General features: G+C 44.7%; 1 protein-coding gene across 9 annotated transcripts in view; it reads right to left on the reverse strand.

Annotated features, from left to right (window-relative positions):
- PRRC2B (proline rich coiled-coil 2B) overlaps window positions 1–17,705 on the reverse strand; it is a 92,684-nt gene that overhangs the window by 6,981 nt on the left and 67,998 nt on the right. For 3 of the 9 annotated variants that reach the window (XM_088453324.1, XM_088453321.1, XM_088453328.1), the window contains exons 16-31: window positions 15,670–17,613; window positions 13,034–13,215; window positions 12,845–12,954; window positions 11,169–11,292; window positions 8,280–8,356; window positions 7,668–7,856; window positions 7,114–7,308; window positions 6,337–6,423; window positions 5,846–5,950; window positions 5,251–5,443; window positions 3,907–4,010; window positions 3,493–3,620; window positions 2,232–2,472; window positions 1,988–2,149; window positions 1,003–1,050; window positions 289–380 (exon numbers count right to left, since the gene is read on the reverse strand). In XM_088453324.1, the coding sequence (XP_088309450.1) occupies window positions 289–380; window positions 1,003–1,050; window positions 1,988–2,149; window positions 2,232–2,472; window positions 3,493–3,620; window positions 3,907–4,010; window positions 5,251–5,443; window positions 5,846–5,950; window positions 6,337–6,423; window positions 7,114–7,308; window positions 7,668–7,856; window positions 8,280–8,356; window positions 11,169–11,292; window positions 12,845–12,954; window positions 13,034–13,215; window positions 15,670–17,613 (3,981 nt within the window). The remainder of the gene's footprint in view (window positions 1–288; window positions 381–1,002; window positions 1,051–1,987; window positions 2,150–2,231; window positions 2,473–3,492; window positions 3,621–3,906; window positions 4,011–5,250; window positions 5,444–5,845; window positions 5,951–6,336; window positions 6,424–7,113; window positions 7,309–7,667; window positions 7,857–8,279; window positions 8,357–11,168; window positions 11,293–12,844; window positions 12,955–13,033; window positions 13,216–15,669; window positions 17,614–17,705) is intronic. The other 6 variants (XM_088453329.1, XM_088453326.1, XM_088453323.1 and 3 more) reach the window with 5 other exon arrangements.

The following is a 17,705-nucleotide window of genomic DNA, read 5'->3' on the forward strand; positions in this document are numbered from 1 at the left end:
TACAAGCAATGACATGAAAATTGCCTCAGTAATGCCATCTTACAACTTACAGTATATAATTTAGAACAATATCGGTTCTTGAGCCTTCCATCCCTTTTTATTAGTTTTTTTATAAACCGAAAAAAAAACGTTAAAATAAAAGTTAATGCGAGAAGACATCGGACTTTCTGTATGGACAGAGCATTCCCAATTCCAGCATAGGACGGATAATCACACACACAAAGCCAGCACCACAGTAGTATAATACATATACGGGGGACGCAGCGGACTGCTGGGTGCGGACCTTACCGATAGGAGTGCTGTGTCTGCATGGAGGCTGAGGTCTGCATGCTCTGTTTACCTTCCGTGAAATGAAAGCCTTTCATCTCCATCTGAGAGGACTGAGGAAGAAACACAGGACAGTTATAATTGCTGGGAAAACTGAATACAATTATAAGGCCACTAGGCCCGAGCTGTATATAGGAGCTGCCGTTGCCGAATTCCCTGACGGCCGCGTAAAGCTCTACTTTGTCTTTATAATTTAGCATCCATCGGCCTCTGCAGAGAACACTGCCGTTCCCACTTTACCAACTCGGAATGGCTGGTACCAAGACTAGAGCCTACAGGGAGATGGACAATATTATATTCAGTACAGTGTAAGAGAGAACGCTTGTCGCAATGTGGGACCTATTACATAAGGTTATAACAGGCATTATATTGAAATCGATGTATATGAAATGTAATGTCCCTCCCAGACCCCATTTATTGTCTATGCACAATATGTCATTTTTATAAGCTTTCTGCACTTTTAACTCTTCCCTGGTTCCTGAAGGTTTATCTTCCCTGAAGGTTTATCTCCGTAGCGAGGTATAAATCCGTGCGCTAGCATCGCTATATACGGCTAATTATCTGACCACGTATACTTGTCCTGGCGCTTACAGGGCAATAGGCCTGGGGGTGCAGGATGCGGGACTCTGAAAGAAGGGGGAGGTTTAGTGCCAGAGATTGGCAGCAATGCATTACCTGTGAGCTGGAGAAGGTGGTAAATAAACGGTTGTTGTAGTTCACCCTCTAAAATGAAAAAGTTTTCTTTGCAATCAGTGAATATCTGCACTTACATTTTTGGAAAATCACTTGACAACTGTGTTTATACCCAATGTATCAGACGCGGGTAGATAAAGCCGCAAGACGCGGTTAATGGGATTTCAAATGGGTCTCTAGGAAAGTATCAATGGGGACATTTATGGAAACCGGTGCATAAGGAAAAAAAAGGCACCATTACCCAAGGCAACGGGAAGCTTACATTCTATAAACTGCCCTAGAACAATTAGTAAACATGGTTGCCACGGACAACGCCGCTTGCTTTCATTAACCCAGTTTTTCATAAGTGTCCCCGGGTCTTCAGTGCAATTAACCACTGTAGGGCTAGACCTCCCTTACCAGCCATACTTTGGCTGTATATGACTTTAGCGTCATCGGCAATCGTTTACACAAAGCCTGGGGTGCAAACAGATCATTGCAATCACACATTTTAGAGACTAAAGAATTGTCAATGAGATGAGTTGCACTTTCATATAATGTGACTTTGGCCTGTAATGTAATGGTTCTCTGACAATATAGAAAAGATAATGAAGGGTTAATTTATCCCAAGTAATACTGCTCCCCAACTCGGAATGACTAGTACAGCTCTTTATGCATGAGACAGCAGCTTTTACAGAATTATTATATTTTAGGGCTCCAAGATATATCAAAGACTTCCAAAAATTCTCAAGGCATGATTTCCATGTTAAAGGATTAACAACTCATGAGTATTAACAGTGGACGAATGTTACTGGAAGATGCCATGGGTGGAGTAAGAGGTACGGGGTCCGCAGCATTGCACGGAAAAAGCGGGCCAGGATGATTTATGTCACAGTCATGCCTCATTTGGAAATTACAAGGGTTTATGAAGCTTATGTTCTCCTCTGTCAGAGAGAAACACTTTGCAGATGTCAAACCCTCCACTTACTTCTCGACTTGCAGTCAGGACTGAAGGCTGCATCCTCCGCGGAGCTCCGACTGGCAGGTTCTGCCCCTGCGGGAGCTGAATGGACTGCGGCAGAAGCATTGGCTGTTGGCCAGAGTTATATCGAGGCATCTGAAGTTGAGAGCCAGCCATTGGCATGGTTAACTGTAGATAAAAAAAAAATTAAGAATCATTATGTGGAACGAGTAACTAAACTTGGCTGAAGAGGAGACGGGGTTATATTTACCTGTGTGAGCTGAGAGTCCATCATCTGAGAAGCTCCCATCCCCGCTGCCTGGTTAAGCTGACTCTCATACACAAGTTGCTGACTCCCACTCATGGGCTGGTATGGGGAGGCCGACTGTGTCTTTACCATCTCCAGTGGCTGCATTCCTGGAAATGGGGAGTACTGAGGCTTGAGGCCCGTACCGCTGGTCAGTACCATGGCACTGGGCTGTGATAAGCTGGGGTGCATATACACCTGGGACCTGAAGGCGAGAGAACAGCAAGTCAATGACTTCTGAGAGCACCTTCACCAAAGCCTCGAACCAAGGAGGTTCCACGTCTTCAAAGCTCTTACTCGAGTTGGTGGCTCAAGGAGAGTTGCAGCAAACCTTGTGAAGAGGACAAGTCAAGGAGATTCCCATAGCAACCAATTAGCTTCTAGCTATCATTTATCTAATACTTCCTAGAAAATGACTGCCAGGATCTGATTGGTTGCTATGGGCTATACCGCCACTTCTACTCTTTAGAAGCTTTGATAAATCTGCCCCTTAGTCAGATAAAGGAACTTTGCGGCGCCGGCGGGGTGATGAAGCAGCAGCGCAGACTTCCTATGGACAGTCTGCTGCTGCGCGCTCTGAAGTGGAGATTAAAACTACCAAATCTTAAAATAAATAAGCTTTGGGGCTGCTAATCAGCCCCCCTGCATAAACAGTGACCCGACTCCGGCCGGGCACCAACTATAACGAAGTGCCTCTGGCTCGGGAGGCGGGGAATAGGAAGGATGGACCAGTGCATCCTGGGAGCAAATGCTTTAACTGTGTGTTGCCCAGGATCCAGATCAAACCTACACCCTAAGGTCTCCCTGTGGAGCCTATGGACTGAAGAAGAAATCAATGCTGTCCTTTGTATTCTGGGTGTATGCAGTTTACTTTTCTTTACCCTAATATATGCAACTAATACGGGCCAAACATCTACGCCTTGAATTCCTGATCTGCCAATGACATTGGTGAACATCGATGATAAGCGATCCATCAAGTAATTGTGGAAATTCAATAAACCCCCGACTCGCAGATTCCAACCATGAGTGTGTGTCGGAATTGGGGGATTAGAGATTGTCCAAAATGTTGGATTTTTCCGATCCCCCGACCCCGGCAGATCGGGGAATTGCCTGATACAGGCTAGTTGTATGGGCCCCATAACTGTGCCTACATTGCAGAACATATAGACAGAACACGACTAGCAGCAGTTCACAATTGTGGGCTTCATACAAACGTGAGACTTACCTAAAGGGTTGCATTGAGCTGTACATTTCCTGTGACTGGGAGACAGGCAGTCCTCCACGCATGCTCAGTTGAGCTTGAGCCTGTAGAGAGGTGTGGAGAGAAATGGGGATCTGCTGGGCTGCCGCTGCCTGTTAGAAGGGTGGGTACAGAACAGTGGGAACATGAATGCACAAGCAACAAATCACAAATGCACACACACGTGACAGTAGCACGTTTATTTCCCATAAGACAAGACCTAAAATATACCCTGCACTAGGCAAGCTACCTCTATTAGGCATAACATAAGATTCTCTCTCCACAGTTCCCTTCGGAGTACATACTGAAGGGTCACAGCAGGATCTATTGAAACATTACAGAGACTGAGAAACGCGTTGTGCTGCGATACAGGAATATATATATACATATAGTGCTCACCCATACCTGCTGGTATCCTTGCTGCTGAGGTATTGTCTGCTGAACTAGGCGTGGCTGGCCAGCAAACATATGACTCTCCAGGTATAAAGGGGGGATGTGGTTACCTAAAACAACAAACGACAGGCGCTGCTGAAACCAAAACAGCTGTCAGATGGATCCTCACTACCCATCTTCTGCCAAACTTTAAAAAAATCCTCACTTATTACAACAGTGTTTCATCAGGTCACATGATCTAAACCCTGATGTTCTCTGCAGTTGACACAAATGCATTTATCAGACATGACGGAGATGGATAACCGCCAATGCCAGGATGGGCAACGCCAGTAGCAGAAGTCACAAGATCAGGTTATTTTCTTAACCAAACAACAAATATATAAAAGGAGCCCAGCTTTTACAAAGTCACCCCCAACTGAGACAACTACAGAACTTCCTTCTCCGATTTCTCGGACGATATGCCAATTTGGACCGACATATCACCTGGATCGTCTAGTATATAAGCACTATGCTCGCTCTCATATCGGGATCGTTCCGTCAGTCGTCCATGCGCGGCAGACAGATAGGCCCAGCTGCCAACGACCGGAAGGTGCATGGTCAGGTGAACGATATAGATTGGGTGGTCGTACATCAGGTCGTGTAGTGCGTATCGACCGACCCAATATATCGTTCAGTCATACCATAAGGCGCTGCATTGGCAGGTCGCCAAGCGTGTACCCAGTCTTAGGCCCAACTGGCCATCACCGGGACAGGAAGTAGTCGATACCAATATACCTGCTCACTGGGGGGCTCATCCCTCTTGGCACATCTGACATGGCAGATACATCATTTTGTTTGGGGTAGTAACAACCACAACTCAAATCCATGCCAGCGAAACACAGAAGAAAGACAAACGCACAACAGTCAGGACTCACTTTGTGATGTCTCCTGCTGCAGTCACGTCAGCCTGCCCAGGCTACCAACATAGGGCTTGAGGGGTGATGTACCATTGGAACGCCCACAATGGTACCCTTCATCGTCCCAAAAATAATGCATTTTAGTTTGCCACCCCATAGCGGAGTGTATTCCAATATCAAGTTTACTGTATGTACACATAGGACCGGTACAACCCAACAATGAAGAATGATAAGGGATTCTTGTAGAAAATGTGAACCCTGTGATTGATCCGAATGTTGTTGAACTACAAAGTCTCTGGGTAGAACACACTCCCCAAGCTCCCTCCGGAGTACATACTTAAGGGTCAGACCCAGAACATCAGAATTAGAGTTCTAACAGAGTATTATCCAATATAATGGTCCGTTACGAGGGTAACGATATACCATGAAAAAACAGATTCAACAGTAACAGTACCTGGAAGAGAGGCTGAAGGGGCCACAGAAGCAACGGGCATTGGTGGCATGGACACTCCGCCAAATGAGCTGTAATTGACGCCAGAGGAAGTGCCCACACTGGAGGGTGGCTGTATTCCTGAGCCAGGGCCTGCCGGAGAATTCTGCTCGGGCAAACTGGGCGAGTTCTCCCAGGCTTTGCGGGCAGATTCCATCTACAGGTAAAAAAAAAATTAATAATTTAATAGTAAAACATTTTGTTTAATAATTCTTAACATATAGGGAAAGAAAAAAAATAAGAATCTACATTTTTCAGACACTCAAGCTTTTTCAGGCATTTCCATCAATTAGTATGAATGGTTGTTGGCAGGCAACTTTAACATACTGGTTGGCAATTGCCCTCTCTGCCAGTTTTACCATTACCCTACTTATTTTTATTTGTGGTTTCCAATCTGTCTTTCTAAAAGGCATAAATGGGTAACAAGATAAAAATCCAATGAAAGCGTAATATAAAAGATAAAAAAAAGACAAAAACACCACAATAGAAACAAATGTAGACAGTGCAATTACATAAACTGAACACAAGGGGGTGATCACAAGGCGGGATGGTAACTTACTTTGAGCGTGAGGTCAGCGGTGGGGTAGGACATTGGGTTTAGACCCATGCCTTGCTGCAGGTGGTGATCTCTTCTCAGCATCGGTATGGACTGGGAAAGTCCTGCCTGAAAGAAGGATGAACAAAACCACACTAAGCTTAAAATGCATGGACATTCCCAGGACCCCAGCTAATTTTCAGAGGAGAAAGTCATTATTATTCTCACTGTATTTCAGCATACAGATTTCTGGTTCACATTCTTGCCCAAAATAATTCTATACGAAGGAGTATTTATTGTCTATTACTTTATATTTTAATTAATTATTGGCTTCTCCCTTAGAAGTAATTTAAAGTCTACTCTTAATGGGGGGCAAGAAAGCCAGGACCAATGCATGCCAGCTGGAGGCGGTACACAGCACTAACATGTGTCACCTGCTCTCCGAACTGTAAGAGCTTCCACCACTCAGAACTCTCCATAATTAGGCTGTTCAATAGATCAATGCCTCACTTTACCTTGCTGGCCAGTGCGCTCTGGAGTTTAGTAACGGTGTTAGCAGTGGGACACGAAGCAGCCACAGGGGGTAAGGAGTAATCAGCATCCTGAATGAGAAAACAAAAGAAGACAGTCTTAAAGACACTTATTTACAGAATTCCAAAATCCCTAGACGCCCCTTCATATCATACCCTGTGTTTACACCCAATTCCCAGGTCCAGCCCGGGTCACTGAACACTGGTTTCAATCCGTGTCACAGCGGCTTAAAACCAGTTTACACCGCAGGCTGGACCCGGGTTAGTGCTGGGGCTTGTCCTCTGCAGACACTGACAGATGACATCTCCAAGCGCCGGTGAGCCGGCTCTTCACAGGGTGTTAACAGGACCCAGGTCACCGGTTTACATTGCAGGGTTACACGGGTTGTTCCCGTGTACAACTCGGCTCACTACCAGGGTTGGATTGCCAGGTCACTCGACCAGATGATCCAACCCTGGCCCCTTATCCACTGATCTGCAACCCGGGTTGACACAGCAATGATCTGGGTTATTTGGCCAGTGTAAAAGGGGTAGTCCGTCAATTTTGCAGCGTTAACTCTAAAATGCCGGGAGTGCTTTTAGTCTGGGACTGACAACTGTAATACTCATACTACCCGACACCCAACAATGTTTATATCCTCGGCTTGAACTCGCAGTTTGTATGCGTTGCAGTGGTGTAACCATAAAGCTACACCGAGGCACTATGATTACAAAATCAAACAAGTTGGAGAGAGCTCGCGGGGCAGAAAAGAGAATCCTCACTTTTGTGCTTACTCCGAATTCAATTGGAGGCACGGGAAGGACTGAATCCACATGAATCTCCACCCCGTTCACAGGCGGTACACTCCCTTCCAGGCGCTCTGTCCCTTCTGACCCTTTCCGGTTCTTTAGAGAGCGCTCGTTGCCAATGGGACCAGGCTTGTGCTCCTTGTTCAGTCCAGGAGCAGACTCCAGTTCCTGGGGTAGAAAGGGAGGGGACATGGACTCAAGTGACCAAGTTATAGTGAAAACTACACATACTAAATTAGGTCACCACTTATTTCTAGAGATGCGGGGCAATCGCTTCAAAGAACGGTGAGGCCTGCTCATGCTAATTAGGATATCAGTTTTTAAAAATCTATTTTCTATTATGTTCGCAAGAAGCGAGTGACGTCTTTGAGGTATGAGGCACCACCCAAAAACAAATGCCTCTCATAGTTCACAAAATACAAAATCGAACAGAGAAACTGTGCTGCAGGCTGCCTGGAACAAGGCTTTAGAAGAGGTAAGAGAAGGCTTTCTGGACTTTGAAAGTATTTCAGTAGAGAGAAGCTAACCTTCTTGTCTGGTTGTTTCTGCCCCTGCTCACTAGGGCAGTCCGCTTTCGGCTCCACCATGACAGTACCGTTCATCTCCTCAGGTTTCATAGTCCCGTATGGAGAGCTACGTTGCGAAGAGGTGGCGGACGATTCTCGAGACTCGGCGCTCAAGTCAATGCCGCTGTCGCCCTGACTGCCTTTGAAACCCTACCAGGCCAAGAACACAGTACAGTCCACAATTGCGCACAACAAACACTGACACAGTTCAAAAAGTACCGTGCTGGAATCAGGTGCTCGACATGCAAGGAGTAAAAGGCATTTGTAACACAAACCTGACAAAATAATGACAATAATATGCACTAAGTTCATGAGGTCATCCTATGCCCAGGCTAAACTGCATTAGCTATCCAACAATCTGATTCATAGCAATGACTTATGTGCCTAGTGTTGCTGTAACACAGCGTTTGTAACATGTTAAGCGCTTCAACGTGCCGCATGCTTGTGGATGACATGGTTAAGGACCAACCAGGCTCTATTGGCACACCAGCAACCATAGCAGTTACAAGTATACAGATATTTATCTGTCAACGGCACAACGTATTCTCCTTAAACACCAGGAAAAGGTCATACCTCAGTGGATGTGGACTCCGTACTGAAAGTGCTCCCCGGTTTGCTCCAGGAGTCGCTGCCTGACTGAACTGCGATCCCTGAAAACAGGAGAGATTTCTATGATGGACAAAGAGTGGTATTTTGGTCTCCAATTAAATCCATTAGAGGTTGAGTCTCCCATATCCAAAATGCTTGGGACCAAGGGTATTTTGAATATCGGAATATTCTGCATTTTAGAATATTTGCATACCATACTGAAATGTCTTCGGAATAGGGCCCAAAATTAAACACAGAATGTATTTGTGTTTTACATACACCTTATGCACACAGCCTGAAGGTAATTTTATACAATATTTTCAATAGTTTTGTAGCTTAAAAAGTTTGCGTACATTGAACCATCAAAGCAAAGGTTTCACTATCTCAGTCATGCTAAAAATATTCTGTCTATCGGAATATTTTTATATGGGAGATTCAACCTGTACTACAAATTTGTTCAGGGACACAGACGTTGGTGAATAGGGGGGTCCAACCAAGAGTTTGGCACGTTAAAAAAGAAGCCCACAACTAAGCTTTAAGGCTGAAACTCCACCTACTTCTATATCTCCTCTGAACTGTTACATTTCTGAGAAAGTTGCCCTCCCCATTGTTCTCTTATTGATTAAGTGAACTATTTACAGGAGAAGCAGAGCATAGACCAGGGGTACCCTTTAACTGCAGTGGAACAACATATACCAGCATCTGAAAAGACTGACACAGAAAGTCGACACCAAATTGTTGACTATTTCTGAATGTAGACAGTCAATAAATTGACCATCATTCTGTAGACATGTAGGTAGGTCGACAAGGTTAAATGGTCGACACCCTGAACAAGTTCACATTTAACACACAAATGTGTTAAATGTTGACATTTTCAATGTGTCGACCATTTACCCAATACAGGTCTATAGAATGATTGTCAAGCTTGTCAACTTATTGACTGTTGATCGACCAGATCTACTAATCGACCAGATACTATGTTGAATATCCCGGGTGTAGAGGGTGGGCCATGCGGTGTCCACCAATGGATTCAGAGTGAAAAAAAAAAAGTTTACACAAGTACAAAATCCTGTTTATTCTTCCATCCTATGGGGACACAGGCGATAGGGACTTCCCAAAGCTACCCTTAATGTGGGATACGTTCAAAAAAAGCTTGTCCAAAACAGCAGCTCAGCCGAGGCCCCATACAGAAGTGCTGCCCGGGAGGCACTCACCAATATGGTAGAATGCACAGCACATTCAGATAACAACTGGGTTCCCAGCACTAATGTAAAGCTTGATACACACTAGACAATATGTTGAAGGATTTGTTGTTAGGCAAATTGGAACGACAAATCATCCAGTGTGTAACGCACTATTGCCCGCTCCCATGCATTGTTTGTCGTATCTTGAGATTTGCCTGCATTGCAGGCTTAGCTGAAATTCTGGCGGATGGCACCATGCTTCTGGATGCAGCGGGGGAACGATGCAACGGGCGGTCGTACACCAGATCGTGCAGTGTGTACGGACCACCCGATATATCATCCAGACGCAACTGCCGTCACTGGGTATACACATCATCTAGTGTGTACCCGGCTTAAGCCTGCCTGATCACCAAAGCAATCCATCTGGCAATGGTTTGCTTTGACACCGGCCAAGCGCTCTTGAAGGCATTATTAAGCAGGGATGGAAGTGTGCCACCTCTCTCCCGCAGAACGTCACGTGTATGCTGGCCATCCTGCGGTGTTAGGTCTCAGAAGACCTGATTCTGGGTCTCATGCAGAACAGCTACCTCACTCCCGTGGGTCAAGCTTTTGCCCTTCTGCTTCACTGGATTTGTTTTTCCTCCCTGAGCTCGACCAGTTTTATTAGAGCTCTTTTTCCAGTTTTTACAGAACCTTTATGTTGTTACTGACCCTTGACCACCAGAGAAGCTAGTGGTGCGCCTATAGAATACAATGCATTGGATGGGCAGCTGATGGGAGGACCAGGATCTGGAACTCCCCTGAATGCAACTGTGTAAATTGCACGGCCTCACCATCTTCCATAAATCTTTCATGCAAAGCCAGATCTTCTGACAAGAGCACATATCTTCTGCTGGCTAGACTGCACTTATTTATATAGTTTTTGATGCACCCAAGCGATTCTACATTTCCTGAAACAAGGTTGGGGACACAAATGTTATGAACAGATGGACCAGACAAGGAATAATCCCTACCGGGAGATGATATAGAAGAGGAAAGAGTTTCAGATTTAGTTTTGTTTTTACTTTTGATTGTTTTTTTAAGTGCTCCTGGTCGAACCCATAAACCTCCATTGTCTCTCAATTTTCTTTGCTTACTCTATGCAGAACAGTCAGGTCTTGATTGGCCTCCTCTGCTTCAATAGAGAAGCCAGGATGAGGCAACTAAGACTATAGACAACATATGTCAGTAACAACACAGAGACCAATACCTGATCATTTATATGGGCACATCACAGCTCCGCCAACCTCTCCCCTTCTAGGGGGGTTGGATTCTATTGAGAGTGGAGCTGAAAATGGCTATGGCGACAGATGGGCAGAGTAAGAGCCTGTACTACATGGTAGAGCCTCCATTAAAAAGTAATCCTCCAACCTCCTGTGACAGACAGAGCTCTGGGTTGGAACGCCATGGCAATAGGATGCATGCTGGGAGGGTCTTGCAAACAGGGCTCGGTACTTAAACCGAAAGTGTGCGTTTCAAGTGGTGTCCATATAATTTACAAGTGCCGACAAACCTTTCAGATTAAAGAGATTAAAACTACAGACTTCAGAAACAAAAAATATAAAAAACAAAAACAAATGAAAAAACATTGATAAATGCTACAATGAAACAACTACAAATGTATGTATGTTACAAATGATGTTTGTCTGACCTTGGCTGCTGCTCTCCCAGATCTCTTTGCCAGTGACGTCACTCTGATCCAGGCACATACCATTCTGCTTTTTGGCAAAGCGAGGGGGGATCCTGGACTGTATGCTGTTGCTCTTAGAAGGCACCTAAATGAAGAACCAAAATGAATTTTATGTAACAACATAGACTATCACGCAGTACGGTCGCTGCACCTGGCCTACTCTCATCTGCTGGGCACGGCCAACCTGCTAATGACCTAATATAACTAGGCCCAATGCACTTGCAAAAACAGTTTATAACTAGGGCCACATCACTGAAGGGGCCACTGCACAAAGAATACAACAAAAAGGGCTTTAGGAGGAGGCGTAGGCAACAAAATGGGAGACTAATAGGTTATACAGAGAATCTTAATAAAGCCTGCACAGAAGTATACTTGTATTTGCTTTAAATTAATTTCTCCGAATCAATTGGGAAACACTGGAACCTTGGGGTACAGAGGCTCAGACAGGAGATTGTTTCAGGTTCCTTAAAGTGGCCAAAGTCAGAACTGCTCCCCCTTCTACATCCCTTAAGCTGCATACACACGATATAATATGTACCACCAACGACTTGAAAGATATATTTTATTGAAGCCATCCTGCCACAACTCTGAACAGGCAAAGCTGACGATATCGTGCAAGTTGGCCTGGATGTACGAACGATCATAAATATCGTTATCGTTCATGCGGGAACGTGCATCGTTGGTCGTTCACTCCATAGAATTGAACGATATATCGTTGAACAATATCGTTAATATTGTACCGTGTACACGCACCTTTAGTCTACCAGGAATCCATTATTCTAAGGAGAGAATAAGAAGGGGAAGAAATATATTTTATCCTGAAAGGAGGGTTTTGTCTGAACAGACCAAAGAAAGCAGATCTCCCAGCTGTAAAAACTGCATAAAATTTCAATTCCACCGATTCCATGGAGCCAGGCTCTGGCCCCACAGCAGCCCAGGCTCTGGCCCCACAGCAGCCCAGGCTCTGGCCCCACAGCAGCCCAGGCTCTGGCCCCACAGCAGCCCAGGCTCTGGCCCCACAGGGCCCTCCAAATGGAGAAAGGACAGAAAGAAGCAGCCAGACACAGGAAGGGAGGGCCATGGACAGAAGTATACAAACCCAAAATTAGAAACAATTCACATTCCCCTTATATGCTATGAGCGGGAGCCATTTTTCCTACCAAAGCATGTGTGCCAGGCATCGGGAAGTTCAAATGTAACCTCACACTTAATTGAATCTACCCGATTCAGGCGCCTATTGTACAACAGCAGTAGGTTATATTACATAAAACAAATCAATAATCCCAACTGCTTTTAAAGCTTCAAGAGTAAGAAGGTTCTCGTGCGGGATTCCAATCAGATTAGGCAAGATAGAGGGAGGGGGCAGGGCGGAGTGTCTGGTGGGTCGCCGATTTTGGTTAGTGCCCATATTCTTGACTGAGCGTCTGTACCACCACTGCCCCAAGTCCCTCTCACAATTCTCCCAGCAGTCACTATCAATAGTAGCAAAAGGCATTTGAAGCAAGAAACTAAAACCTTTTTTTTTTTTTAATGTTTATTTGCTTTATTCTTTGCAAAACTGAAATTGATTATTTGTTCCTCGTTAGAGGTTATATGCTCCTCAGCTAAGATACCAACATACTAACACCACAACTGACCTGAACCACCTGATCCTTCTTCCTGCGATCCTTGTCCAGAGCGCGCCGGGACTTACTCATGTCTGAATAAGTGTCCCCTCCTAGCTCAACTTCCTCCTCTATAACAGACTCTGAAAGAAAAAGGCTTTTATGTGTAATAAGGCATCTCAATGAGAAGGATCACAGAGAAAGCGCTCCAGAAAATTATACCTCCGTATTTCAGATCAAAAGCTGTAATGGCCTCGGGTTTCTCGCTGGCTTTGAGTCCTGCGGGCCTGCACTCTCTTTCCAGCTTCTTCCCTGAAGCCTCTCCGTTGTCGCACTGCACAGGCCTATCTAATACATATCTATGGTGGCTGTTCTCTTGAGCATAAGACTCTTCTGAGCAGCGACTGAAAGAACAGGAAGTTGTATAAAAAGAAGTTTGGGAGTTAAAAAATTTTTTTTATTTTTTTTTAAATCTCTCAATTTACTTTTTTTAAGGGGTCAATCCAATTACGGGCAAATTGCGAGTTTCTTGAAACTTGTGCGAAGTCTGCAATTGCACGCACACGAGAATTAGAAGGCTGTTTGTGGGCTTTAGATAGGTACTGCTGCTTTTAAATGGTGTCAAATGGATGATTTGTGGGTTTTTTTTTTTTTTAATTAAAAAAAAATTCTAAAACGCAAACTATTCTTCATTTAATTTCTAACGAATTAAACAAAAACTGAAAAAAAAAAAAAAGATTTTGGGTTACTTTGAGGGCACCTTGAAAAATAGATTAGGAAAAAAATATGTATTTTTCAATGAAAAAAATATTGTAAATAAATTTGATGTGCCTAAACTTATGAAAAAGTTGACTTTTGGGGGAAATTTTTCTACCCCCAAAAATAACATGTAATTATTGAATAAAAAAAACTTCCAATTGCCTAGTCATTAGGGGAGTAGGGGTGGGGGGGTGTCCAAGGGGTTCAGACAGTGTCCCGACATTTTAACCTGAAAATAGGTGCGAATGGAAAAATGCAAATTCAGTCTGACTGGTTCAGTGCGAGTTGCTAAGTGGATTGCTGTGCGAATTCTAAGAGATTGACCCCTAAGAGCTAAAATTGGAAATTCAAGACTCTTCTACATCAAGTAAATTTACAACCACCTACACAAAAAAAAAAAAAAGTTCTGACGGAGGATCAAAGTGGACTGTGCCGCCTATAAGTGGAGTTTCTTAACCAGCGGCTTCATAGAATTTAAGCTTAAGCACACTTAGAGACGCTCACTTGCGCGACAGAAGTGCTCTAATTTGCTGTTGCTAGCAGACGGCTGTTTTATGGACAGTAATAAGCAAAATACATTCTGAGATTATTGCGATCGTGATGGAAATACCATCCTCCCCACAGGCTGACGTTTATGGCCACCATCTCACCATAGCTGCAAACTGCTTAATGCTGGTAAAAAAAAAAAAAAAAATGTGACCGTGACTTCATGATATTCAAATGAATCAAATGTTAATCGAATGTGATTCGGTGTCATAAGCCCTTAAGATTTAAGACATTTACATGCAAATTAATGGAATTTCTTTTTCAGAGAATGAAAAAAAAGGAGAAATAAGGGGCAGATGTATTAAGCCTTGAAGAGTGATAAAGTGGAGAGAGAAAGTACCATCCAATCAGCTCCTAGCTGCCATGTTACAGGCTGTATTTGACAAATGACAATTAGGAGCTGACTGGTTGGTAGTTTTTGTCTCTTCACTTTATCATTCTCCGTGGCTTAGAACATCTGTACCAGTAGCTTGTATTATTGAGCACAACTTAAGGGGCAAACCAAACAGCACCGCAGTGATGTAGCTCCCGGGTTAAGTGCCCGGAACTATTCAATTACTCCTGTGGTAAGATTGTGATTTAAAGCGAATATCTGCTCACGAGGGTGCGAGCAGAAATTTGCGTTACTTAGTGCCTCAGAGGGAAGTTTATGAGCTTACCTCCTGCGGCAACTGCAACGCACCCGACACTTAAACCATGAGATGCAGTTTACCGCGCCTAAACCCTAGGCATTAGTCGCGATAAGAAGAACCTCCTAGGTTAAGTGCCGGGCGAGATGCACTCAATGAATAGCATCACCGCTGTGCTAACTGAATCGCCCCCTTACATAGATCCTAGGATAGGACAAGTACCTGCATATCTTGTAAGTAAGATTATGAGCTTCATTGGATATTTAGGTAGATTGGACACCTACCACTCTCTCATTTATATATCCATCTAAAATCAGATATCCTGAGTGACTTACTCATCAACGCCCAGCCCAAACCCCTGGACCTAGAAATATGAAAATTGGGGAGTATAATTCCCTCCAAGACGTAGGTGCCCACTGAGAAGAGATTTTTTTGAAATTTACCTCCTAAGGGGGTGAAAAGGGCTAAAATGTTTACTCCCCCTGTGCAATGTGCTGCCTGACTGTCATCATGGCTGCAGCACAGATCATATTCAAACACAAACTGTCATCCCAAGTGCTGCCAAACATCACTGGGAGGGGAATGTGTTACTACAGGGGCGAGGGAGGGGAATGTGTTACTACAGGGGCGAGGGAGGGGAATGTGTTACTACAGGGGCAAGGTAGGGATTGTATTTCTACACAGGTGAGGGAGGGAAAGGTGCTGCTACAGAGGTGAGGGAGTGGAATGTGCTAGTACACAGGTAAGGGAAGGTAATGTCTTACTATAGCAGTGATGCATTACTATAGAGGTGAAGGATTAATGTATTATTGGAGTGGCAAGATGGAAATGGAACCAGCATACATCAAAGGTCTACCCGGGGGAAACTGGGTACATCTACTAGTCAATATATAAAAAGAAATTAAGCAGCCCCAAAACATTTACCTGCCCTTCAAAGAAGCCGAGCTTTGTTGATAATCACCACGGGAAGAATTCCCGCTGACCTTTAATGGTTTTTCATCATATCCGGAAGACTCAACCTTACGACGGTCCACTAGTGGTCTCTGGCTAGAGAAACTCCTTTTGGACAACTCTCGTTTTTCAGAAAACCCGTTCCCAGAGAGATTCCCTTCACCATCCACATCACCGGGCCTTTTCTCACTAAAGTCACTGCTTTCTGATGCAGTCTCCCACTCCTCATTGACATGGTCAGAGTTATGGTAAGACCGTTCCGGCGACCTCCTGGCAGGTGGCCCAGATTTCTCACCTAGTGGTATCTTTGGACGGGCCTGCCAATGGTCATGATTGTTGACAGTATTACCAATTTCTTCCCCACTCCAATGACCAACGGGTTCTCTCTCCTGTCTGAGACGTCGAAACCGTGGGGGTTTATCTTGGCGCGGAGGTCGCCTCCTGCCAAAAGATCTTTTTTCCAAGCTTTCTCTATCTGAATATTCGTCTTGGAAAAAATGCCGCCTATCATCTCCTTGGCTTTCATCAAAACCTCTGTTATGGTATGTGTCAGAATACCTGTAGTCATGTACAAAGTCTCTGTCGGTGCTATGGCGGGTTCCATAAGACTCAACAGTTCCATTATATTCTTGCCATGTAGAGCTTCCAGATTTGGCATTCCAATGTGAAGACTCCTTGGAGGAGAAAGGCCTTCTGCCGTAACTGTTGCTAAGCCTGGGTGGAAGTGATCTTCCAAAAGCCCTTGGGGCTCTAGATTTAGAGTCCATATTATTTGAATCGTCTGAGTAATTTCGATTAGACCTCCATGAGTCTTGGAAGTCCCCTTTTCTCAAGTCTTCCGTTTCTCTCTCCAAGAGAGGTTCATTCCCGTTCTCCGACCCTCGCTGGCGCCTACGTTTGGGAAGCTCCTCATATTCTGACCCTTCACTATGCGTTTCGCTTGCAACGCGTCGACGAGAGACCTTATTTCTGAAATCTTCAGGAGGGTTAAATTCCCGAAGCCCCCGACCTCTGCCGATTCTTTGCCCATTGTAAGGGCCAGTAGAACCCCGGCCTCTGAAACCGAAGTCTCTGAAACCCCTGCCCCTTCCACGCCCATGGGTTCTACTCCCAAAAGCCTGCTCTTCATCTATGAATATCCAATTGCTTTTCTTGGTTTGGGGGATGGTGTTGGATTCGCGAGGAGTTGGTTTGCTGCCCCAAGCTCTTTCTTTCTCCTGAGGAATTTTATCAGATTCTTGGATATTAGACTGGGAATGGGTTTTATCATCTATTGTAGAGCTGGAACAAGAGCTTAATCCGCTTGGTTCCATCGTTACCACGGTTTCAAGCTTCGAAAGGAGCGTCTCTTTCATGGTTTTAGCTGGCTCTTTATTTTCAGGCTTGCTCTTCTCAAGCTCTTTCTCCTCCACCTTAAGGGCCTTTAGAACTGGCTTCTTTATTGGGCCGGACCGACGACTTCTCCCAAGATGCTCAGATTGTTGCTGGTTACTGGTGTTAGACTCTCGTAGCCAGCCTGCTTCCCCTGCGGTGTCTTGGCTCCCTATCTCTTCAGCCTTCCATGGTTTGGAAGCCACAGGGTGATCCTCTTCCACACTACAGGCTGTATCAGAAGACTTCTGATGATGCCCATAACCCCAACCATTAAACTGTGATTTATCATTTGCAAACTCAGATGTCCTAGACTGTGCACTGCTTTGCTGTACTCTGCTGCCGCCAGCATCTGCTGTGCTTTCTGGATGTTGGTATGAGACCTCCTGTCCTCTTCTTGGAGGTGAAATGCAGCTACCGAAGCTACCTGGAGGCTTATTTTCATAACCGCTGGAGGTCAGATAGTCTTCTCTCCTCTCTTCTAAAGCTTCGTGGTGGGTGTGTGCTCCCTCTGGTCTCTCCCTTGAAGAGTAACCACTTTCATTTCTGAAAGCAAACCAGATCAAAAAAATAGTAGTTAGTATTTGTGTCAACTCCAGCGAGCCAGGAAAGTGGTTATACTGCATTATTAATTCTGC

The sequence above is a fragment of the Taudactylus pleione genome, unplaced genomic scaffold, assembly GCF_031769625.1.
Source record: "Taudactylus pleione unplaced genomic scaffold, aTauple2 ptg000579l, whole genome shotgun sequence".
NCBI classification, from domain to species: domain Eukaryota; kingdom Metazoa; phylum Chordata; class Amphibia; order Anura; family Myobatrachidae; genus Taudactylus; species Taudactylus pleione.